Source organism: Cygnus atratus, chromosome Z, assembly GCF_013377495.2.
Source record: "Cygnus atratus isolate AKBS03 ecotype Queensland, Australia chromosome Z, CAtr_DNAZoo_HiC_assembly, whole genome shotgun sequence".
NCBI classification, from domain to species: domain Eukaryota; kingdom Metazoa; phylum Chordata; class Aves; order Anseriformes; family Anatidae; genus Cygnus; species Cygnus atratus.
Window position 1 is genome coordinate 46,356,896 of NC_066396.1, and position 25,712 is coordinate 46,382,607.

General features: G+C 33.3%; 1 protein-coding gene across 1 annotated transcript in view; it reads right to left on the reverse strand.

Annotated features, from left to right (window-relative positions):
- Positions 1-10,295: 10,295 nt before the first annotated feature.
- CNTNAP4 (contactin associated protein family member 4) overlaps positions 10,296-25,712 on the reverse strand; it is a 205,594-nt gene continuing 190,177 nt past the window's right edge. Inside the window, exons 19-24 of the mRNA XM_050716536.1 lie at positions 24,815-25,039; positions 23,367-23,500; positions 22,197-22,284; positions 14,297-14,515; positions 13,860-13,931; positions 10,296-10,489 (exon numbers count right to left, since the gene is read on the reverse strand). Of these exons, the coding sequence (XP_050572493.1) occupies positions 10,296-10,489; positions 13,860-13,931; positions 14,297-14,515; positions 22,197-22,284; positions 23,367-23,500; positions 24,815-25,039 (932 nt within the window). The remainder of the gene's footprint in view (positions 10,490-13,859; positions 13,932-14,296; positions 14,516-22,196; positions 22,285-23,366; positions 23,501-24,814; positions 25,040-25,712) is intronic.

Here is a 25,712-nt window from a genome sequence, read left to right on the forward strand (position 1 = left end):
CTTAGTGACACTGAAATGCACACAGCTTAGCAGGATTGAAAGAGGACAGCCATGCTGTCCAGTGCAGGTGACAACTCACAAACCTGACTTATTGTTAGTTAACTGACCAGGTAATGGGAAAAACAAACAAACAAACAAACAAACAAAAAGCAGCCCTCCCTTTGCAGCAAGCTTACGTGTAATTACAATTACAGAATCTCAACTAGTTATACAGGTAAGAGCATATCCAGTGGTGCAAAAGATGAGAAGATTCCCAGGTGAAGTAAAAAAGGCTAGTGTGAAGCAATAAGATGTGTTTACTGCTAATGTATTTAGCTTTAAGGATATTACAGTATAGTACAGAACCCTAGGATAAATCTGGTAATAAATAAATAACTGTTAAACAGTACTAAGTACCACACTGGGCAAGTAGGTTCTACGTGAGGGCAGCATTCTTAGCATAATATGCATTATTTAAATCATTTGATTTCTCAGATGTAGAACTTAACAGTTCTAGAGTACTGAATAACAAGCATTTACTAATGCTTTCCTAATTTGATTCTAACTAAATAGGTTTATTTGTAATCATAAAAAAGACTGTCAGCTATTAGAGCTTACTATTTGCTGGTATTGTTAATTATTTCTATTATTTTGTAGAGATAAGATATGTAGTAGATATTTCGTGTTGTGCTTAATTTACGGTTTGAAATAGTTTATTGAGGCAAATAGACAGCTAGATAGCAGCTTGAAACTAAAATTAATGTTTGCTTCACAAAAGTAGTAATTGAAAAGAGATGTGCTTGACAACATGATCCCAAATAAACACTTCATATGAATTGAAAAATAGTACCATAAAAATAAATGTTCAGGACTTTTATAAAAATAATTCTATCAACAAAGAAAACTCGTTTTATATTCTTTTCTTTTCCTATGAATTTTACACTTTCATTCCTGTTATCTGTTCTGGGAATAAGTCATAAATACAGCATAGCATTGTATGTAAAACAAAGTGAACTTTATCAAGATGTAATGTACAGGAATATACTCTAATTTTTATTTTTATTTATTTATTTATTTTTTAATCATGATTTGTACTTAGCCACTATCAATACTACTTTAAAGTAGAGTTTATCTACTCTGTAGATAGTACAGTTATCTAAAGTAGGTTATCTACATTTCAGATGTCTGAAATGTAATACCATAATCTTTATGCTAATTACTGAAAAATCACTTTGATTCAGATGCACATATTATGAACCTGAGCATCAAAGAGACAAAAACATAGCAACACAAAACCAATAATTTCCAGATCATGATGGTAAACAACTTATATATTAACTTCATGGTGAGCTTTTGCTGTGCAAGATTAAGGCCTGCATGATTGCTAATTACTAAAGGACTTCCTTTAGTATTAACACCCTAGCTGAAAATATCAAATCATTTCATAAATAAGTGTAATTTCCATGGTGAGGGAACCATGATACCGTACCTATTCTGAGCTCATGTAAACCTCTATTTCTACTGCCACTGAATTTAGTGGAAAAAAATATCATAAAATATTAAGAATATTTATTAATAGTTTCAAATTGAAAATAAAGAGGCAGTATTGTGGGTCTGAATCTACTGATAAATTCTGAGTGTTTTCTCTCTGGTGTCTATTTTTTTGTAGATTAAATATTAACGTTTTGTAGAATGCCTTTAAAATAATTTGTTCATAATCAATATTTGACAAAGGTAAAAGTAGCTCCCAAATCTGTACCATTCTATCTCAGGCTTTGCTTTTCTAAAAAAAAAAAAGGAAGAGAAAAGACAAGAAAGTAAAAGAAAAGACAAGAAAGGAAAAGAAAAGTAAAGAAAAGAAAAGAAAAGAAAAGAAAAGAAAAGAAAAGAAAAGAAAAGAAAAGAAAAGAAAAGAAAAGAAAAGAAAAGGTGTGGAAAGGAAAGGACAGGACAGGAAAGGTGTGGAAAGGAAAGGTGTGGAAAGGTGTGGAAAGGAAAGGTGTGGAAAGGTGTGGAAAGGTGTGGAAAGGTGTGGAAAGGTGTGGAAAGGTGTGGAAAGGTGTGGAAAGGTGTGGAAAGGAAAGGAAAGGAAAGGAAAGGAAAGGAAAGGAAAGGAAAGGAAAGGAAAGGAAAGGAAAGGAAAGGAAAGGAAAGGAAAGGAAAGGAAAGGAAAGGAAAGGAAAGGAAAGAGAAAAGAAAAGAAAAGAAAAGAAAAGAAAAGAAAAGAAAAGAAAAGAAAAGAAAAGAAAAGAAAAGAAAAGAAAAGGAAAGGAAAGAAAAGAAAAGAAAAAAGAAAAGAATAAAAGAAAAGGAAAAAAAGTAAAAGGAAGAAAGGGAAGAAAAAGAAAAGAAAAAGAAGGAAGGAAGGAAGGAAGGAAGGAAGGAAGGAAGGAAGGAAAAGAAAGAAAGGAAAGAAAGGAAGGAAGAAAGAAAATTAAAAAAAGAAAAAAGAAAGTATAACAACACCTAAAACCCATATATGTTTCTGTTTAGGTAGTAAATTTCCTACATTGCATAAAACATGCATGTGAATAAATAAACTTTTTTTTTTTTAAATGTATATAAGAAGTGTTTACATATGCAATAGATTTAAAGGTTTTAGAATGTAGTATTTTATTTATTTTATTTTTATTTTATTTTATTTTATTTTATTTTTATTTTATTTTATTTTTACCCTTCAGTGTAAAAGATAAGACATGGTATACCTAGCAGTTACCAGTGGTTACAAGGTTAACACACTGTTAAATAAATAATTTTTAAAATATGAAAATAATTTTTGAAAAGTAGCAAAAGTAATGAATCAGCCAAAGCTAGTAAGAAGGAGCTAGAAATTCCACTTAAAATGCATATGCGTTGTGTTAATATTGGGTTAATTAATTGGCAGGAAACATTTTTCAAGAATACAGACATGTTGTCTCTATCCATGTTTTGTATTGTTTATATAACACCTACCTTGTTTACTTCAACTATTACCCATCTAGTTCAATGAAAAAGTTCTGGGTTCTAATTTGCTGATGAAAGACATGCAATCAAATCTGTACTACACCAAATAGTCCAAGGTCCTTTTTTCTCCCCTTTATTCATTTGACATTCTATCTTTATGTATAAAAGAACAGGAAAGTGTTATTATTTCTGACCGAAAGAAAAAGGACCATCTCTGGAAATAAATGTATTAAAGTAAATAGAGGTAATTAGTGTTAGTTACCATAACATTTTTGGCTCAATAAAAGATTGAATCTCATTTCTATTATGATGTTATCCATTTATATAAAGGTTTTCACCTTCAAAGAGCTTTACAAATATTAATAAATCAATATCAATACAGTCAAAGCTTCATTATTTTTCTCCTTTTTAAGAACCTGAAATGGAAATGTTAATGGCTTTTTTTTTTTTTTTTAAATGCCGTACATATAAAGGGTGGGGTAGATATTCTTGGGCTTCTCAGAGATCACTCCACAAATATCTGTTACTGCACAAATGAGCTGAAAGTCTGTTAATTACTTAAATAATTTGTAAACAGTCATCCATCACTGAATTCATATTATGTAGTGATAGCTGGTTTTGCAACCTTTATTTTTTTAACTCAGAAAATTTTATGATGGGACCTTTAAACATTGACTTTATAAATTACTTGCAAGGCACTTCTGCTTTTCAAAACAACAACAACAACAAAACTTATCAGCTCATAGACTCCAAAAAGATTGCATTGGGTTTAAAATGATAAGTACTTGCATATATCAGAATAACATAGAGGAACAAAGATCATGTTGTATCAAAATATGTAGCATACAAAGATTACAAAGTCCTATCTGTTAGTTTACTGAGTAATACATGTATTACTTTAATGATCCACTCAATGTTCTTATCACTAGGTTCCTGATGACAAATGAATATTTGTGAAGTCTGATGTAACACCTATTGACAGTTCTACTGTAATTTTTCTTGGACTTCAGAACTATTTAAAGTAGCTGTTTTTCCTCCACAGACTTATGAGTCTTTCACCGTTGTCCATTCTCTCACCTGACCGAAAGCAGTGAGTCCTGGTACATCCTAAATGCCAGTTAACAGCATGGGAAAAAAAATATGCTTCTTATGAATTAATATAAGTTGATTAAAACTTATTAATATAAGTTGATTAAAAAGTGTGCTCTGGCAGCCAGGAGGGCCAACTGTATCCTGGGATGCATTAAGCACGGCATTGCTAGTCAGTCGAGGGAAGTGATTGTCCCGCTCTACTCTGCGCTGGTGCAGCCTCACCTTGAGTGCTGTGTGCAGTTCTGGGCACCACAGTACAAAAAGGACATTAAACTGTTGGAGAGTTTCCAGAGAAGGGCTACGAAGATGGTGAAGGGCCTAGAGGAGAAGACATATGAGGAGCGGCTGAGGTCACTGGGCCTGTTCAGCCTGGAGAAGAGGAGGCTGAGGGGGGAACCCATTGCAGTCTACAGCTTCCTCGTGAGAGGGAGTGGAGAGGCAGGTGACCTATTCTCCATAATCACCAGTGACAGGACCCACAGGAACAGTGTTAAGTTGAGGCCAGGGAAGTTTAGGCTGGACATCAGGAAGAGGTTCTTCACCAAGAAGGTGGTTGCACACTGGAACAGGCTCCCCAGTGAAGTAGTCACTGCACCAACCCTGTCTGAATTTAAGAAGCAATTGGACTGTGCACTTTGTCACATGGTCTAAACTTTTGAGCAGACCTGTGTGATGCTAGGAGTTGGACTTGATGATCCTTATGGGTCCCTTCCAACTCGGGATATTCTATGATTCTATGAAAACATTACTAATTGATTAGTATTTTCCCAAGGCACATATTGGACAGTACATGAAATATGCTGTTTAATGCAGGGAGGAAGTAATATGACTGTAGTTTGTGATCAGTCAAATCAGTCAAATCATTTCTCAAGTCCTAGATGCTGCAGCGGGGTGAATGGGCTAGGGGAGGTAGGGAGGGGAAGAGAGGGAGAGATATACAGTCAGTATTTATGAGAGATACTGTAACCTTTTCTTCTGTCATCAGAAATCACAGAACTCTAGTTCTGTACCTCTTACTGTTCTGTAAGAAATTACGAGCTCCAGTGTTCTTATTCCGTTGAAAAACAAAACAAAACAAATCCACCGTGAAGTGTTAAGTATTTTGTGAAAATGATTGGATATTTTTTCAGCATTGGTGAGGGTAGTGTTTTTCAGCTCTGGACTACTTTTCAGTATTTGACACAATATAAATAGTTAAATGAAAGAATCTTAGCTCTGACTACATAGTTCTTTTACGAGATGTGTATATGTGTTTGTCCCCATTTGTTCACGTGTATAGATTTATTTATTTATTTTTATTTTCCCCTGTGGACACACCACACTATTTAATAAGTACTTATTTATTTAGTGTTATTTATATCTTCTTAGCAATATTAAAATTTGATCAGAGCTGGAAATTAGAAAATTATATGAAATTAAACTTGACTTTATCTCGGTGTTTGTAGGAAAGGCATTCATCTCCCTGCAATGTAGGAATGTTTCATTCCTTTCTATAGCTTTGGTGAGATCAAGGATTAAGAGGTTTGAAGAGTGTATCCAAAGAACAGTGCCAGTTCTTGTCAAAAATTACTTTTCAGACAACCCTTTAAAACAAGAAAGAAGTGTAGCTTCTTAGAAAATCATGTTCCATAAGCATTTTTTTTAAATTATTTATTTATTTTTTTACTCTCTCTGTAAAGCTTCTGTAAGGGAAGCTTTAGCACTTTTAGTACAGAAAACCAGTACACCCTTCCTTCCTACTACCAACAAAAAGTCCCTAGAAAAGAATAAATTTAAAGGGGAGATCCTTTCATTTCTTTATTCTTTTAACAATGTTCTTGAGTATACTTAAAATAAAATAAAACAAAACAAACAAACAAAAAAACACCACACTGAGATTACTTCGGTGCCTTTGTACCTGTACCTTTTTATTCACTTTTAAGTTCTGTTTTTTTTTTTTTTTTTTTTTTTAAAATGATTGTTCTTTATAATAATGTATGATCTCATAAAGTGATCAGAAACACTATGGATTCAGTATACTTTCCAATATAACAATTCTTAAGCTGCAAGGGTCTAATTTGATGAAACATTAAAAGTGTCAATTGTGGCAGATTTTTTTCATACTTATCAGAGAATATGCATTTTACTCCCAGAGAATAGGGCACTCTTTTTTTTTTTTTTTCTCCAACATATTTTAAACATTTTTCTCTGACTTAACAAATATTTTTCTGTTGCAAAGATCAGTGTTCCTTTGTGGCATCACATGCCTTATAGAGCTATAACTCAATCTCCTGTGTAAACTTTTACAATTACTTCTCAAGGTAATTAATTTTATTTCAAAACTCTATTTTCCTATTGGTCCTCTGCAGACCTTCAGTAGTTGCATTTTCTGATTTTATTTCACAATGGTATCTAAATCTAAATTTGCAACTTATTCTTCTCTAGATTTTTTTTTTCCTTCAAACTTTTTTCCTTGTATGCCACTGTCTATACCACTTTTTATGTGGTCTATACCACTTTTTTAAATTTGCAACACCACTATAATGGTGTTGCAAATTTATATTGACTATTAGTATGTTTCATGTTAAATCATGCACTTAGCTTGTTACTTATTATTAATCTACAGTGGATATAGTGGAAGATGTTTTTTACAAAACCTAACTAAATTATATTTATGTGCTAAATGTTAAGTATATATTATGACCCCTTTCTACTTAGTGCCCACAGACATATTTTTTTTTAATACACCAACATTTGTGCTTTTTTTTTTTGTATGCTTAAAAAAAATGTTTGCTACAGAAAGTGTGTCAATACATAGGAAGTTCATTACATTAGCACTTTGTTCTATTACATATAAATAACCAGACACCAATATATTATGTGCACTTCTACATATTTTTACTGTTAAAAAAATCAGTATATTGTTGTCAATTTTAAACTTTTTAATACAAATTTTATAAAAAATATTTTCCTCACCTTATTTTAAAAAATTTCTTTTATTATCAGAGAGGTGAAAGGTCACACATCGGAATAGAGTTTCAAAAAAGGGACAGCACAATGAAGTATGATGTCTCAATGCACTTCAGTGCTACCATTTTGTTGTACCCATAGAAATGCAGCAAGTAGTTGAAAATTATATATATTTTTAGTAGTTGAAACCTGTAAATTTTGAATCCAGGTGACATATAAATGATCACTCTTTCTACAGATGAAAATGAGCATTTGCATTTTTAGAGAGATATAATTATTGTATGTTACAAACCTGCAGATAGATCTGCATTCAACAAAATTAATTTGTTTATCCCCTTAGAATCCTCCACAAAATAAAATGCTGTAAAAAGGTCTTTGAATGAAATAATGTTCCATTCACACAGGTATTTATACACACTTTTTTTTTTTAATTGTTTAGTGAAATATGGGTTTTACTCTGCTTTTGACTTCCTGTTCCCTTTAAAAATGCTAAAGAATAGTGAAAGAATAGTGAAAGAAAACAATTATCCATTTGGAGGAAAATGAAGTGACAGAAGAGAGATTTCTCTCCATCAAGAAATACAATAAAAATAAGCAAACAAATAGAAGTAAAATCAAATGACTGAAAAGTTAGATTTACATACTTCCAGCCTGTCCTCATGTGGATACCTTTTCTTACTCTCTTTCTCTCTCTCTCTGTCATAATTCATTCAAAATGTCTGTTTTGTTAATCAAATATATTATAATCACCACCGCCCTAAAAGTTTTGTCCCACATGGGTGTTATATCCCACCACATGGGTATTACATCCCACATGAATTAAAATTGTTAACAGTGATTCTTATGTCTTTCAATGGTATTGTTGATACGAGTCACATGAAAAGGTGTACCCTGGCATATCTTTTATATGAAGGGAAAGCCCCTTGAGATTTTGAAGGTTGAATTTCAGAGGAGAATATGGAAGGACTCTTCTTCAATTCAATGCAATTTAGGTCAGATCCTTGAAGAGAAAGGGTCATAATTCGCTCTTCAAAGTATCTAGCTAGACTGACAGGAACTAAAGTAGCAAATTAAGAGTGCATGATCTATAAATAAATAAATAAATAAATAAAGTATTCTCATCCATTCTCATCATTTGAGAATTGTCCCGTATTCTTCCCTTACCTTCCTAGCCTATTGTCATGGAACACAGCAACACATACGTGATGTATATATACACAGTTCTTGATCCTAGATCCTCAGACTCAGCCTTAGTCTTACACTAGAGATGCATTTAGAACTGCAAAATTGAGAAGAATGTGAAACAGTGCATATCAAGCTGAAAAATTTCTGATTTCAGAGCCTTCAAGTACCAAAAAAGGGAAATACTTTTTTCCTAAAAATGAAGAAAAGATGAGCAGAATGAAGCAGAAAATGGAGTGTAAAATTCTGAGAATCAAAAATAAAGATTGATAGAAGAAAACAAGCTTTAAAATATATTATCACACTCTCCATCACATTTCTATATACAACAACTATATATGGAAATAAATGTAAAGATTAATATTTTCTTAACACCATATCAGGTTTACATGCTTTTATAATGTTTTTGGGCATCTATGAGAAACATTTCCTAAGCCTCAGAGCCTAGGTTTGACTCTATTTCTTCTCACTAAAAGAGGAGCAAAGCAGTGACCATTATCATTGCTTTCAATGGGAATAGGTATAAATGAGTTTGAAAAACACTTTAAATTTTAAGCTTTCAGGTCTACAAGGACACAGAAGTCCTGATTCCTTCCTTAGATTCTAGCTCTAGGCACACAGTCTTCTATGGAAAAAAAAATACAACAACAACAACAAATCAACAAAGTCTTTTTTGTGAATTAGTTACCTAAATATTGGTATATGGTGCTATTGTAGATTCCTTGATGTATTCTACTTCATTCCCAGATGTCTTTTCCAAAGGACACATACCTTCAGTCAATCTCGTGACATTCTTACAAGGCCACGTGGATATTTCAGAGACCCTATGGCGTCAATAGTAGCTTTACATTCTTCTGTTTAGACAACTTAAGCCTATATTTCATATCTAATAATTTGTTTATACAACATCACAAGCAACTCATTTTTATTCTGTCAGGATAGTAAGCATCTGATTAGTTTTTAGTGCTAGAATCAGACCTTATCTCATCTAGTGTAGGTACTGTTATGGTTGAAGAAACAAATATTAAAGTAGCAGCCACTGTGCTAGACTCTAAATTCCCTATTTCATTATCGTAATAATCATAAGTAACTGTAAGTTTTAACAACTTAATCTTGAGGTCTCGAGTAGATCATACACACACACAATGTTTTCAGGAAATGCATGCCAGATGTACAGACCACTACAACTTCACAGAAGAAACAGTAATAATTTCTAGGGAGAATAATATCGATCATCATTATGTGCTTTCCCTCATGGCAGTTTAACCATTGTTAATATTTTAATTGATATTTCCAAATAAAAGTTTTGTCTTTTTTGGTCCTAGTTTTATTAAAATTCTTAATTTTCTTTAATTCTTATTTTTAATAATTATATCTTAATTACTATCTTAATTATATTAAGAATTAAAATTCTTAGAATATGTATGAGTCTAACTTGATTCTATCACTTGACAGTGAGTGAAAACCAAAAAGAGATTTTACAGCATTTCAACACACTGTACACCCTTTTGTTTTAAGTCCTGCTAGACTTGTCAAACAACAACAGCAAAAAAAGACAATGGTGGCACTGGTCACCTCCCAGGAGAAAGAAGTGCAATTTGTTTTGGACAACTAAATCCATGGCTCACAAACAGATTCTGCCACAAGCCAACAGCAGTTCAAAAGGCATTCTCAGGTTGAGGAAGTACGAGGGATCACTATAATGCAACATAAAAAGAATTTCCTTAGTAACACAAACTATTAGAATCTACTTTTCACCTTGACCAAAATTCCAAAATGATATTTCAAAGAGAAGGATTAGAACAGCTTTGTAGCAATTTTCTCATTTATAAATAATATTCAAGATGTACGTTAAACTTCAGTTGCAGAAGGTCACATCAGAACAGTCGGAAACTACCAACAATGAAATTGGTTACAATATCTAATTCACTGTTATATAAAATGCATTTACAGTATAATAGCTAAGACAGCGTGTAATTTTAAGAAGCCCCTATACCAATCACTGAGACTGAACTTATACAATATAACAGGTCTGAAATCCATTGTGTTTACTGTAGAGTGTAAGAGCTTTCTTGTCCATTGAGATCCCCTGGCTTATCAAGAAAGCCAGACAGTCACATTATTACATTAAATTAAATTATGAATGTCAGTCAGAAGAAGTATTCCTTTTGATTTTCACTGGCAGTGTTTTGTGTAGTAAGCTCACTTTTCAGTGCAGATTCAGCACTGTCTTCATTTTCAGATCCTTTTGTCTCATTTTTTGAGTATATGCTTTTTTTTATATAAATGTGTATGGCTATGGCAGTGATGCAAAGGACGATGAATATCACAACTGCTATCACACCTAGGGAAAAAAAAAAAAAAAAAAAGGAAAGAAAAGAAAAGTCAAGAAATAGCATAGGCAAGTAATAGCATATGGATCAGGGAGAGACAGAGGAGAACAGGGTTAGGAAAAAAGGAGAAATCTGGAATTCTGAACGAGGTCCTCATATCAGCTCTGTTTATGTACACCATAAAAGAAAAGCCACAGACACTTCATGGTAAAAATGGTAACACAGAATTAGCCCCATTCATATCCAATACTACACACAAATTAATTCAGACCATAGATGAGTGGTCCAGACTAAACAGTGCAGTTCATGAGAAGAATTTATAAAAGAAAAGTAGAACAGTTCATCACAGGGACTACAGTGGAAACTGATGGGTGTTTAGAAATTCTAATACTTGTTTTGCCTTGTAGAAGAAAATCCCAACTCTCTTTGACTGCCTTTGGCTCATTATAATGGGATGAAGAGTCTTTCATGTTCTGCATCAGCTAGGGCTCTTATCTCTGTAACTGTCTTATGTAATAAATAGATACAAGTTAAAATAAGAACATATAAAAAGCAAGGCCTACTTCATGTTTAAGATAAAATAGATTTGGTTCCTTCCTTTTAGGTTTGTGGGATTTGATCTGACATAGTAGGTGTGTTTTTCAATAGCTACATGCACTGGGGTTCCTAAATAAATAGGGTCCCTACCTAAACAGATGGCATTGTGTAAGCTTTCTTTTCCAACAACTTTAACAACTCCATCTAATAGGGCAAAATAATTATCAATACAGCCACCTGCACTATGCTGTTCTAGCTGATGAGATAGAAAACAGATGGGCAGAAGCATAAGCTTTATGTAAGAATTTGCCAGTATGAATCGCATACCTAACATGACACTGTGTGGAATAAGCACCAGGGTATGCTGTTCCTAGTCCAGCAAATTAGGAATAGTCAGGAAAGAGATACTTCCCACAGAGCTACGTGTGAGTTTATGTACTTCCAGCACTCTCCTCCCTTCCTCATCCATCCTCTCATAATGGGCTCAGGCCCTCAAGTTCATGTATCAGAGGTTGAGGAGAGGAATTTGAGGAGAAAAGAAACAGAAGGGAAGTAGAAAATGCTTGTAAAAGTAGCAGGAAGCAAGACTAGGCTGCAGGGAAAAAAAAAAACAAAAACAAAACAAAACAAAAAACTAAACATTCTGAGAAAGAGTTGTAATGCAGTGACTCAGATGTACTAGATGAAGGAACAATCCATTGCATAGCCTTGGTACTATTGCAAGAAAAATAAAAATACCTATTCCCTTAGCTCTGTAAATGAGAACAGACCATCCATTTTCAAGGAAAAAATATAGCACTTGTCAATTTTTTTTAATTCTCTCATATGAGCAGCCACTTTTAATGTTAGGAATACAGACTTATGTGTGTGTGTTATCTCTATCTCTGGAACAGAATCTAAAATCTGAGTAAATATTTATTGTTTCACAGTCATAGTACCTGTAAGGGCCTGTCTATAAACATGCTTTGACTGAGTTAGCTGAAGTCATACAATTCTGTTATATTGTTCTAAAGGTACTTACATTAGACTTATACTAAGTGTTATATAGCTTGCTTTATTTTGACTTTTAAACAGTGCAAAAACTGTGAGTGCATATTCCCAAATGTCTTTAATAAAAATACAGTTGCAAGGTTATTATTATCTTAAAACAACAAAAACAAAAACAACAAAAAATGTAACTATTGTATCTTGAAGTTCAAAAACAACTTTGTTTTTAGTGCAATTTAAAATCCTCACCCACACCAAATTGCCTAGTATATAAAGTAATCTTTATCTAAATACATTTATTTACTTATTTATTTTTCCTTGCAACAGCAAAGTACTTTTTGACAGAATTAAGACTCAAAATAGAACTCAGAAACTGTATTTATGTTCTAACCTCAGTGAATTCAGTGGTAAAATTCTTAAAGTTTCTGTGTATAAAAATATACAGACATAAGCATCATTCTACGAGCATGGAATCTACAAGGTTTTATTACCTCTTATTTTAGTAGCTTTAGCACCAGTGTGGTCAGTTCTTGTCTGGCCATGCAACATACTGTTAGCAAGTAATGACTAGAACAGGCATAATTATTTAAATGGCAGAAACACAGGTGAGTGCAGATTGTGATCTAACTTCACCTTCCATAGTCCTAAATACTTTTATACTCTGTGGGAAGCCTTGGCAGCTCTGTTCTGCTGAACCCCTCTATGTCATTTGTCTGCTGAGGCTCTGAAAACCCATAAAATGAAACGCATTCAGAACTTAAAGGATCAAGGGGGATGACCTTTCTCTAAACAAACTTTCTTCCTGTTGTAGTAACTAATGAAAATTGAACCAATGAATTATACAGCAAAAATACCTTTTTCACGAGTGGAAAGTAGAGGTGAGGGTTTTCTTCCCTCACTTTCTCCCCCCCAAAAAATCAAATACAAACAGAAATACAGGGGAAAAATTCTCACAAGAGACAATGCTATTCCTCAATGGAAAAATAAATAAATAAATTAAAACTGTCAAAGCCATACACTTGCCCCAGGTGCATGTAATATAATATATACAATACAGGTGGCAGAAACTGAAATTCTCCTGAGGACCTGTGATCCCAAATTATCTCTCTTAAGGCTCTCTCGAGAGCTCTTAGTTTCTTCTAAACAGACAGAACTGGTAGGGTTCTCCACTGTAACAGAGGTGGATCTCTGCTCAAGGATGGTCAGTCAGGAAAACACAGTAATAGAACATGCATATCCTGATTATCAGTCTACTGAACATATGCTACTCTTTACAAGAGTACATCCCTTTCCACATGCAGAACCAAAATGAAATGTCTTGAAGTGTCAAAGGATTCATTCAAGCAATGCAAAATCAATTTTCTCAAGAAGAAGCTGTACTGTTCAGATCTATTAAGGAAGATATTCTTCATTTTGAACTTGATTGTGTAGCAAAATCTAATGCTTTGGCATAACCAAGGAGCAATGATTTTTCTTTCTTAAACATAGGCTGTTTGTCACAACATATCCAAATAATTTAAGTCATAGACACTAACATTATGCAGTTTGGAAACCTGTTCTTAGTACCTTGCGTTTCGGGTATTTCAATAGAATATTCCAATGTATAGCAACACTTATGGCATAGTTTTATTTAATAACAAAATATAAGAGTTTCTGACTGCGTTTTAAAACACTGCTTGATTTTTGTCTTTCCAATGACTTGTAATAAAATTAAGCCTTTTTGCTAGTTTTCTTATGCACACAAAATTACCACTGACTTCAATTCAGCATTGAAAGACTCACTTTTTTTTTCTTTTTTTTTTTTTAAAAAAAAAAGGAAGGAAAAGGTTTCAGTAGAGTTACTGTAGCCTATATTACCTCCAATAATTGCAGAGTCATTTCTGCTTGCATTATTTAAGGGCTCTCTCTCATCTATTGGTCCAGAATGATCTGCAGCAGGGAAAAAAAAAATACAGAAAAACAGAAGGTTTTTGAGAAATTCTGAACTGGTTACAGGTCACATACTGTACAATGGCAGTGGTATGCAACTATAAGTATGCAAAGAAGAGCAGTGATATAGATAATACTTTATAAAGATAAAAAGAAAACTGTAAACATTCAGAGGAAAAGATAAGGTCTGGAAAAAAGAAAGTAAGAATATATAAAAGTGAACTAGTTTTTAGACTGCTTCTAAGATGATAACCCATGGGGTGGGGGAGTAGGAGGTGAGGGCCAGAAAAGTAAAAGAAATTACTCAAGTCATGAACACTCTAGATTTTGCTTCATAGATCATAAAAACTGATAACATTTGCTACCTGCAGATGAATGTGTTGTTTCACTCGATGTTGAGTCGGCTCCAGTTAAAGTACCACAGCTGGATTCTGTAAAGCGTCCCGTCACAATGATGGGGGCTGAGCTGCTGTGGTGCAATGCAGATTTCAAAGGAGCGATGTGATTGAACTGCACTGAAGAGAGGCATCCAATAAAACCCCGAGAGTTTGCCTTCATTGTCTCCTCGTCTACATCACTGTTTTCTGTTAATGAAATGGAACAGAACACAATCATAATGCAAATGCAGAAAATAAAATAACAGAAGTTACTTCACATAAATTGACCTTTCTACTGTTATGATGCTGAAGATTTCAATTTTTTTTTCAAGTTCTTCCAAATTCTTATTTTGTTTTATATCTCTTGTTGAGCTTTTTTCTTTCTTTTCTTTTCTTTTTTCTTTTTTTTTTTTCCTAATCTGCCAGTTGTCTTTATTTCCATCGTAAGATTTTTAATTTTAATCTTCTTAGTAGAAAAAACATAATACACGTTTGACTTTCATAGTTAAATTTTCACCTGGTGTTATTAACAATGTGCTTGGAACAGACTGATACAAAATCTTAAAATTATTCAATAGTTTTCTGCTGGTATGAACATTTTATCATGGCTAAGATTTTTGCATTAAAAGTACTTATTAGAGTTAAAAGTAATTATGCATGTATCCACAGATTTCCATTGAATCATACAAGTTTATCCTGTTTTGTTTTGTTTTCTGTGGTAAATGTGTGGTAATATAAATGCCACTATACTGTTACTGTTTTTGGAACATAAAGAAATGCAAAATTATTTTACTATTGTTTACTTAGATTCAAACTGAGGTGAGCAGGAGGAGATAATGTTTTGTCAAGGTAACACATATCCATACTGGGATCAAAAAGTTTGTATGTTTCAATACATCGTTGATGTTAGTTTTAACTGAGTGTAGTTGATCAGAGGAAAATTTACTGAAAAATATTTCACAAAATAATTATTAAAAAAAAAAAAAAAAGAATATACTTTGAAAGCACTTCAGAACACTTCAGAGGTCTTTCCTTTAATTTGCTCTTTATCTCAGCAGTTTACTGATGAAAACAAACAAACAAACAAACAAACAAGTCAGTAAAGAAATCAAATTGACTAACAGGGAGCAATAGATATTTCTCTCACTGAGACTTTTTGTTGCTTTGTCAACAGTACAAATCCAGAAACGAGGAGTCATAAGTGGGAATTATTTGTGGAACTGTCATTTGTCACACTGATAAGTAGAAATAGAGAGAGAGAGAGAGAGAGAGAGAGACATACATACATACATACATACATACATTCAAACCAATAAAAATGATAAAAACAGAAAAAATACACTATTAGAAGGCAAATATTTTGCCAGCCCAATTATTTCATCAAGTAAATTATCACCACTAAATCCCTGAATATTGATAAGATCATAAGACCATGGAATGGTCTTCCCAAATGATTATCCTGAAAAGCATCTTTATTGGAAGTAAGCCTTGACAAGTTTGGCTGGCTAAATTAAAAATTTGATGGGAAAACAAACAAACAAACAAACAACAACAACATCAACAACAAACAACAACAGATTTTGAAATGTTTTGTATAAATTTTCTGGACTGCAATTATATGTACATTAAATTATGGGAGCCGTGTGAAAAATGCATATTTTACTCTAACAGGCATATATTAAAGGCTTTCTAAAACACCTTTAAAAGCTTTATTTGAAATACCAAATTGTTACAAAAGCTTCATACAGAGAAATAATAAGATTTTTTTAAAGTAACTATTATTTAGCATTTCTGTCACTGCAGCACTGGAAAAAATATATATATATATATTTATTCCTGCAATAATTATAAATATTACTTGAATTGTCTTAAAAATCACACAGTCTTTTAAACCGGTGAAACTTTGTGTATAAATCAGATCTAAGCAAAGCTTACTGGAAGCATACCTTTATTTTAGTTGTCATGGAAAGATTAACAACTGCTCTTGAAGAATATCACCCCCCACAGCAATACACACTCACTGTGGGGATACCTAGGAAACTCTCCTGGGTAACTGTGACTTTACTCAGTGGAAGTAAACAACTTCATCAGCAGGTTACTGTAAGAACTGACATTTCTACAGCTTTCCTACAGTGTGGGGTGCTTCCAGATAGAGTATCATCTTAGAAAGTAAATAAACATTAAAAACAACAAAGCAAAACAAAACAAAACAAAACAAGAGAAATCCTTTGGCTTCTGTCCTCTGAACTCCTCTTTTTTTCCCTCACTACTAAACCACCAGACACTCCATCTCTCTAACAATTTTGTAATAATGTTATGTAAGATATATTCAGAAGTCTTTAAATTGGAATTCTTGGATTCTGGTGAGAAAGATCACATTTTATTTTATTTGTTTTGTTTTGTTTTGTTTTATTATTTTACTTTATTTTATTTTATTTCATTTAATTTTTTTCATTTTATATTTTCTTTCATTTTATGTGAATTAAAAATTAGTTCAGTGGCTAACTCTTAGATTTGTTTTTAACGAAAACTCGAGCTATGTGTAATTGTAGAAGAGTTCAGAAAACTGTTTCTCCAACTGAAGATAATCCTTGAAAAATCCATACCTTTCTGGTTTACATTAAGATTCGAGGGTTTTTCCTAAATGACATCTCAAAGTACAAGAAATACATGTTTTTTTTTGTTTTTTTTTTTTTTGGGGGGGGGGGGTGTTGGGGAGGGGAATGCACACACAAACACCCATTACATTGTTATTACATGGTTTTGCTCTCTTCCATTTATTTATTTTTTTTACACGCAGTTTTTTTGGAACAGACAACATTGGTCTTTACTTTGAAATATCCATCAAATGAGATTGCTATTTTCCTAAGAGTGTACATTTCATTATATTGAATTAAATGTTGAACAGCTAATCCTGGAAAGCATTTTGAAGGACATGAAGGCACACGAAGGACAAGAAAATCATCAGCAGTAGTCAGCATGGATTCACCAAGGGGAAGTCATGCATGACCAACTTGATAAGCCTCTATGACGAAATGACCAGCCTGATGGATGAGGGGAGACCAGTGAGTATTGTCTACGTGGAGTCAGTGAGGGCTTTGACACTGTCTTGCACAAAATCCTCATAGACAAGCTGTTGATGTAAGAGCTAGATAGGCAGACAGGAAGGTGATTAAAAACTGTCTGAATCGCCAGGCCCAGAGGACAGTGATCAGTGGTGCAAGGTTGAGATGGAGGCCGGTAATTGTTGGCTTAACCAAGAGTCAGTACTGGGTCCAGTCCTTTTTAACATCTTCATAAATGATTTGGATGGTGGGGTACAGTATATCCTCAGCAAGTTTGCAGATGACATAAAACAATTTAATGGACATATTAGAGCAAGTCTGGAGGAGGAAGGTGATCGAAGGACTGGAGCAACTCTCCTATGAATACAGGCCGAGGAAGTAGTGAAGACAAAGCTCTAGGGAGACTTCATTGCAGCCTTCTAGTACCTAAAGGGGGCCGACAGGAGAGCAGCCTTAAAGGAGCTGGAGGTGGAGATCAGGCTCTTCTCCCAAGCATTCAGTGATAAGACAAAAGAAAATGGCCTTAAAATGTGCCATGGGAGTTTTATTTTGCATATTAGGAAAAAAAAATCACTGAAGGGGTTGTGAGGTATTGGAACAAGCTGCCCAGGGAAGTAGTTGAGTCATCATCCCTCGAGGTCTTCAAAAACTGTGTAGATGTAGTGCTTAGTGACATGGTTTAATGGTGAACTTCACAGTGCTAGGTTAAATGTTGGAGCGGATAAACTTAGAGGATTTTTCCAACCTAATGATTCTATTGATTCTATAATTTTTCAGAAAGTGTAGTGAGAGATGAAGAAGTAACAGTTTTAAATTAAAAATGGAAAGATTTAGATTAGATGTTAGGATAAAATTCTTCATTCAGAGGGTGGTGAAGCAGTGGAACAGGTTGACCAGAGAAGTTATGGATGCCCCATCACCAGATGTGTTTAAGGTCAAGTTGGATGGGTCTTGGAGCAACCTGGTCTAGTGGAAGGTGTCCCTGTCCATGGTAGGGGATTTGGAATGATCTTTAAGGTTCACCTTCCAACCCAAACTATTCCACGATTCTATGATAAAAATGGGAGGAGTGGCTGATACACTGAAATTTCATTCTGCAATTGAGAGGGACCTTGACAGCCTGAAGAAAGATAGGGAGCATGGGTCTTATCAATGGCAATTGATAATCAAACAGGGAAGGCACAAAGAGGATGGAACCAGGCTCTTTTCATTGGTGCCCAGTGTCAGGTCAAGAGGCAATTGGCACAAACAGAAACACAGAAGTTTCCTTTGAATATCAGGAACCAGTTCTTTACTGTGTGGGTGACAGCACTGGCACAACTTGCCTAGTGAGGTTGTGGAGTCCTGGAGGTATTCAAAAGCCATCTGGACATTGTCCTGGGCTACTGGCTCCAGGTGGCCTTGCTTGAGCAAGGGTAGTGGACAAGATGATCTAAACATAAATCATTCCATGATTCTGTGAAATATATTTTAAAGTAAAATAATACAAACTTTTATATGGGTTTTCATTAATAAGACAACAAATCCTTTACTTCTGTAATAGTCACTGTGGTATTACTCATATCTGAGAGTGACCACAATAGAACACTACATCAAAATATTATCAATTCCTTAGTTGGTTTTATCATCAATATGTGAGCTTTTGAAAGATTTTAAACATTTTTAATCCAGCAGTTTATTTTAGGTAATACAGCTTTAAATATATGCTTAAATGTATCATTCTCTTTTCCATTCTTTGTGCCTATCTACATAACATTTCTTTCCAGGATTGTATGTTGTATAAAAAACATCTATTTTTCAAAAGACATTCTACATTTCTATTCATGTTAGAAGTCCTCTAATTATTTTTCTATACAGAAAACAGATCAATACACCGTGACTCTTTCAGACAATCACAATCAATAATTTGATTTTTCTTTTTTAAGACCTATAAATGTGATCTTTAAATGTAATTATTTAATATGTTTTAAATTATCATTCAGTTACTGGAAATATGAAAACAATTATCACTGTATTCATTTTATTATATACTCAAAATATTTCTTCCAATTCTTCTTGAGTTTGAAACACAACCGTCTTTCTACATTAGCCTATTAAATTACTTACACTTAAGATTTCATGTTCAAATCTCTCTCATTTAATCCCCATGTTGTACTGGGTCAGGCTGGGATTTTAACTTTCCCTGCAGCAGCCCATACAGTGCTGTGCTCTGCACTCGCAGCTAAAACAGCAATGGTATCACACCAGTGCTGTGTCTGCTGCTGAGCAGTGCTGGCACAGCATCAGGACTCTCTCTAACCCCCCTAGGGGTGGGCAAAAATGTGAGAAAAGAAACATCACCACGGCAGCTGACCTAAACCAACCAAAGGGATATTCCATACCATATGATGTCACACTCATCAATAAAAGGTGGAAAAAGGAGGAAGAGGGGAGGGGTGGGCTCTCGTTGTGAAAACATCTGTCCTCCTCCCAAACACCGGCTACGTGCGTTGAGGCCCGGCTTCAAGGACGTGGTCAAGCATTGCTCATTTGTGGGAAGTAGAGAGTAATTTCTTTCCTCTGCACTTCAACATAGCCTTTACTTGTTTTGTTTAGTTTTCCCTTTCCCCCTCCCTGTTCCCCTTTCCTTTTTTTCCCCTTTAGTTAAATTGTTAATTGTTTAGTTAAATTGTTTAGTTAAATTGTTTAATTAATAATAATCTTTCCTTAATAATTATTTTTTTTTCCTTTAATTAAATCATCCTTATCTCAACCCGTGAGTTGTTCTTTCCTTTACTTCTTCCCCTCCTCATCTAAGGAGGGGGAGTGAGAGAGCGGTTGTGGTGTTCAGCTGCCTAGCACGGTAAAACCACACATGTGCATCAAATTTTCTAAACAAGAATAGGTAAGAAATCATTTTAATTTTGCTTCTGAGTTTTCAAACTTAACTGAATGGTTTTTTTTTGTTTTGTTTTGTTTCGTTTTGTTTTTTTTCTAGCCACAATTACATGTAGGGGAGGTTACATTTGAAATTGATATCTGTGTGTGCATGCATGTGTCTATGTGTGAGAGTTAAACTCTCATTACTACTCAGAATAAAGCAGAAAACTGTTTTTGTATATGTTTAGTTGTCAATTTACGTTGTTAGAATGTAGACAGAAATCAGAGACAGACAGACTTACTGCCTCCGACCAATAACATGATGGACACTTTTAGATAATGATTTGCTTGTCAGTAGGAGACTCTTAGCAAATACATAGCAGTATTTCCTACCATGGTAGTCAGGAAAGTGTTTCTAGACCTGTTACAATGTCAGAAACATCGATTTACCAAAACAGTTATCTTATTCCCAGCAGTACTGTACAAAAAAGTGGTAGATATGTGGATCCTGGAGAGGCACCTGAGTTACAAAGTAATAAAATTCTTCTAAATTAAACTACATAAAAATGAATCTGCAGAAACACTTCTTAGAACTTCTTTTTCACAATAGCTTTTATATGAAACACGTAAATAGTTCCTGTAATCCCTGGGGAGCAAGATAAAGTAATATATCATTTATACTAATTTGAGATGAAAACTCCATTTTTTCTATGCCATATATCACAGTTTTCTGAATTTATTACTATTAAAAAAAAATTCTTAACACTTTAACTTACTTAGAAGGATTTTAAAAGGATGAGAAAACACCAGTGTTTTTCAGGCAGTTTACTGTCTAGATGTTCAAGAGACACCAAGGGAGCCACTTAATTTCCTTTTTTTTTTTTTTTGAATAAAATTTCATAACTTCTTATCAAATGTGTTTTTGTGAAAAAATAAAAGATTTGTAGATGATAATGATGACAACATCATGCCTTACAAAATTATAAATATTTAAGAGATATAAATTTAGATATTGTCTTTTCAAATAATCTTTATTTTGGCAAACCTATTTATTCAGCCCTTATTCCAGGGCAACCTGTAGAAGGAGGAGAATAATTAATATAACTGCAGAATAGTGAAAAAGTCATTGTAACCTTAGTACGTTGTTGTATCTTGGAAACTACACCAACTCTGTTTACAGATTGCTGATACAAAACCTGTTATTAGAGGAAGAATGTACGAATGGATCTTTACTTGATACTAGAATATAACAACACATATATACATATATAATAAAATTATTTTACAAGAAAGAAATATAGAATATTCCTTGACTTTTCACTAATACCACATCTACTATTATTAAGTACTATTATTAAGGTTTACCAATGACAGTTATGAAAATAGTAAGGTTTTAGGAATTCTAGTTCAAGCTATATTATTTAGCTATATTATTTTAACCAAATTTACAAGAAAGCAGTTGCAGATAGGTAAGTTCCATTTTGATTATTACTACAGAGAAAAAAAAATGTTTTTAATGAATCTGAACTGGACAAATATCATAGATTATCTTGTTCTTAATAAGTAACTGCAATAAAGTTTTTGTTTGTATTATCCCTGTTTACATCAAAATTGAATCACAAAATTTTCAATGATTAAAAGCATACTATGGTCTTTGTGTATGATTTGATGATAAATTATTTTTTCCTGAGAGGAAAAAAAAAAAAAAGTTGTGTTTCATAATGCTTGGTTGCAAAAAAGAAGAGATAAGTGTGAAATTACTTTTAATGGAATGCACTTGCTCATTTTTCAGGAAGTACTTACACATGATTATATTTGCACTCCAACAGGACTGAAGTTCCTACCTTGACTGTAACTCAGCATCTAATTGATTCCAAGACAACAAATGTCTGTCAGTGCTCTTAAGGTTTGCGATGTTGACATTTTGATCTACGTTTTAGAAAACCAGGTGGTGTTCCACTTACCTAAAATCTTGCCAAGTATGAGAGACTTGATTGCATTGAATTCTGTGCCTGAAGACAGAATAAATTTCATTCTTTCATTCTGGTTAACCTGCAAAATGGTGCATTGAAGAGCAAAGTAGGATAATGGAAATGACTTTAGTTAAAGTTTGAAAGAAAACAGATAAGATGTGAGTCAAAATTAAAAAAAAAAAAAAAAAAAGCTGAGGGAAACCTTTGTTAATTGTATCTTTTTTTTTTTTTTTAAGATGATTAGCTTTCTCAGCTCACTGATTATAGCTGTGATACTTCTTAAGCATCCCCCTTAATAAATCAATATTTATTTATTTATTTGGATTATTCCTTCTTTGTTATTATTAGAACAAATAAAATTGGTAAACACCCAAAACAATGGAAAAGGTTCTTTTCACTATAAAAAAGTCACTCAACATTTATTTCATGTTTAAAGATCAAGTATGATACTGTAAATACTATGCCTGCCAGTATACCTCTAGAATAGCTTGACTTCAAGCCTTGTACCAATGCATAATTACGGAATCTTATCTCTAACCCTAAACTGTTAACTTGAAACATCCAGGATTTATAAAAAATAATTTAAAAATTGAGGTTTTATTAATGTTCTAACAATTCTAAAAAATCTAATGATTAATTACTAAATTATTTCTATTTTATCATCCGCTATACACAAAAATAAAAATATTTTTCTTAATAATAATATGCCATTGATGTAAAAAGGACTTGTGAGAAATACGAAAGTAGGCTTAAGTTATTTTCTAGATATAAAAATATGTGTATTATTTTTTGATTAATTAAAAAAAAAAAAAACAAGGTCCCAAATTAATGACAGCAGTCATTATGTATCCAATTATGTAAATTTAACCATAATACAATTCATATAAAATGATGACAAGAAATTGTCTTTTTAAAATAGACAAGAAGAAATCCAAAGAGAATTCCTAAACTAGACTCTTACTGAGTCTGCTAAGCTTTGCTTTATTTACTTATTTACTTGAGATATTAAAACACAGTTCATTTTGGGGTAAGTGTTCTGTTTTAGCTATTTATTTAATTTTGTTTTGGATGTTATATTCTTTGGTAATGGTAATACCACCACCACCGCCCCTCACCCCCCACCCCCGCCCCCCCTTTTTTTGTCTTTTGGAATTGAATTACCTCTACAAGGAGCATTTCCTCCTCTCTGTTAATCTTCACATGGTGTAGCTGTCCATCAGCCATGCTTCTGAAATTGATGGTGAAGACATCAGGATCTTGATGGCTATCTAGTTTGTACCTGATCTGTAAACTTCCTGCAGATATAGATAGAGTAAATGGTGTAGTACAATGGGTACACAGCGGGCAGAGTAGATCATATACAATATGTCCCGCTTCACATGTGCATTTGAAGAGCAAACCAGATGTTTAATTTATATAAGGAATTAGCTCAAATAAGAGAAACTGACCTAAGTGAGAAATGAAAGAGGACAATAGGAAGGGTAATAACAATTTTGAAAGTAGGATGATGTAGCAAAGATAGCAATAAACTGTGACAAATCTGTATAATCTGTGAACCTGTCATAATGAGTTAAAGGTTTTGCAGCTTTTTTTTTTTTTTTTTACAGCTCAGAAATGCTTGGTCTGGTAGCTCATTTCAATGTGATTTACCAAATAAAACTCTCTACCTTACCAGTACTATTCTTGAATAATATTTACACTGTCAGACTGTAAATCTCTGACCAATCAACAGTCAAGAAGGATACAATGAATCATTTCTATCTCACTTTCCATTTCTTGTTGTTAACTCTTAGTATAGTCTCTATGCATATCACACAAAGGCTTTTTAACACAAAGGCTCCATGGTTCTCTTGTCAGAGACAAGAGTGATATCAAATGTAGATATACTACAACTTTGTACTAGTCCTTTGAAAATCAAATCCCTGTCCAGACCCAGGCCAGTCGTAGAACATGTTCTACTTCACATGATCAGGACTCTATAGTTATTCTATACCTAGTGTATCTGGAAAAGCCAGTCTCTTTGAGCACAGGGCCAGTATGATTGCAAACAGTCTTTGACACACCCAAATATTCAAGTAAGTCTTTTTTTTTTTTTCTTTTTTCTTTTTTCTTTTTTTTTATTTTCTTTTCTGTAGTTAAATTTCTTAATTGAAAAAAATATCTAGGAGTAAAACAAGGTAAATAAACATTAAGAAATTAGTAGACAAGATGAATGAAATGAAAAACAAAGATCCAACTAAGATTTCATGCTAAGTTTAAATAGAGAAAGATAATTTCCTACCTGTTATATAATGTGGATTTTCACCAGATACATTTTGAGTTTCAAGTCAAAAAAAAAAAAAGAAAAAGAAAAAACGAAAAAAATTACTACTAAAGTATTTCCAGAAATAATTAATTTTGCCAAAACCAATAAAAAGCAGTAAAAGTTGAAATTACAGTAAGAGGAATTATGTTGAGATGGAAAGTATTGCTTGTTACAGCTGAAAAATAAAGATACCATTTAAAGCAACAACAGGACAATGTTTAATTTGTAATTCAGCTCTGGAAATCAGGATGAATTTGAGTTGACAGCTTATTAGTATTTCCAGACAGCCTATCTGAACACTCACCATTTCCGGTTAGAATGACTGAGAGATATTCCTTGTAGAAGGAGCTGACATAAAGCAGTAGGCTTGGTGTCCGTGTTGTTCGGAAGGCAAATGTGATTGTTTCCCTGCTCAGTGTCATGTCAGCATAGAAAGAAGAAGCATGAGAACTGGAATTTTTATTGAAGGTGTAGTATTCCTGAAAATTGTATATCACAGAACTTCCAGTTCCAAAATAGGCAGAGATCTCTGAAATAAAGAACAATTCAGTTTTTAAATATGATGCAAAACAGCAGTAAAAACAGGAAAACAAAACAAAACAAAGCAAACAAGAAAAAAAAAGAAAAAGTATTCTTAATTATTGTGATACAGTTGAAGGAAATATTAACAGAACTAATACTTAGAATTATAGAGAATAATAAGACTCATCCTGTGTTAGACCAAAACTACATTAGGCATGTGTCTTAAATATCTGTTGCATGAAGATGTGCTTCTTTTTGTCTGTTTTTGAACATGCTTCTAGCTTTCCGGTTTTGTTTTGTTTTGTTTTCTATTTATTTATGTCCTGAAGTCCATATGTTTTCTCTCCTAAGTACACTGCACATACAGAGAAATTGGTGCAGGAGTTTAAATCCTAACACATTGACTAAACTTGTCTATGCCTTAAAAGTGTATGAGAGAAGACATAAAGGCTCTCTGTGTCTCCATAACATCTTACAGCAGCTTCCTACCAAAAATATCTCTTAGACTATCCCATTATCATGCACAGACTTCAGAAAATAAATAAATAAATACTACTACTACTACTACTACTAATAATAATAATAATAACAACAAATTTGTAAAGTACTGTAATAAGGCTTGGTATTTTTGAAAGAGAGTGATTAAAATAATTAAAGGTCATCCCACGCTTTCAGCAACA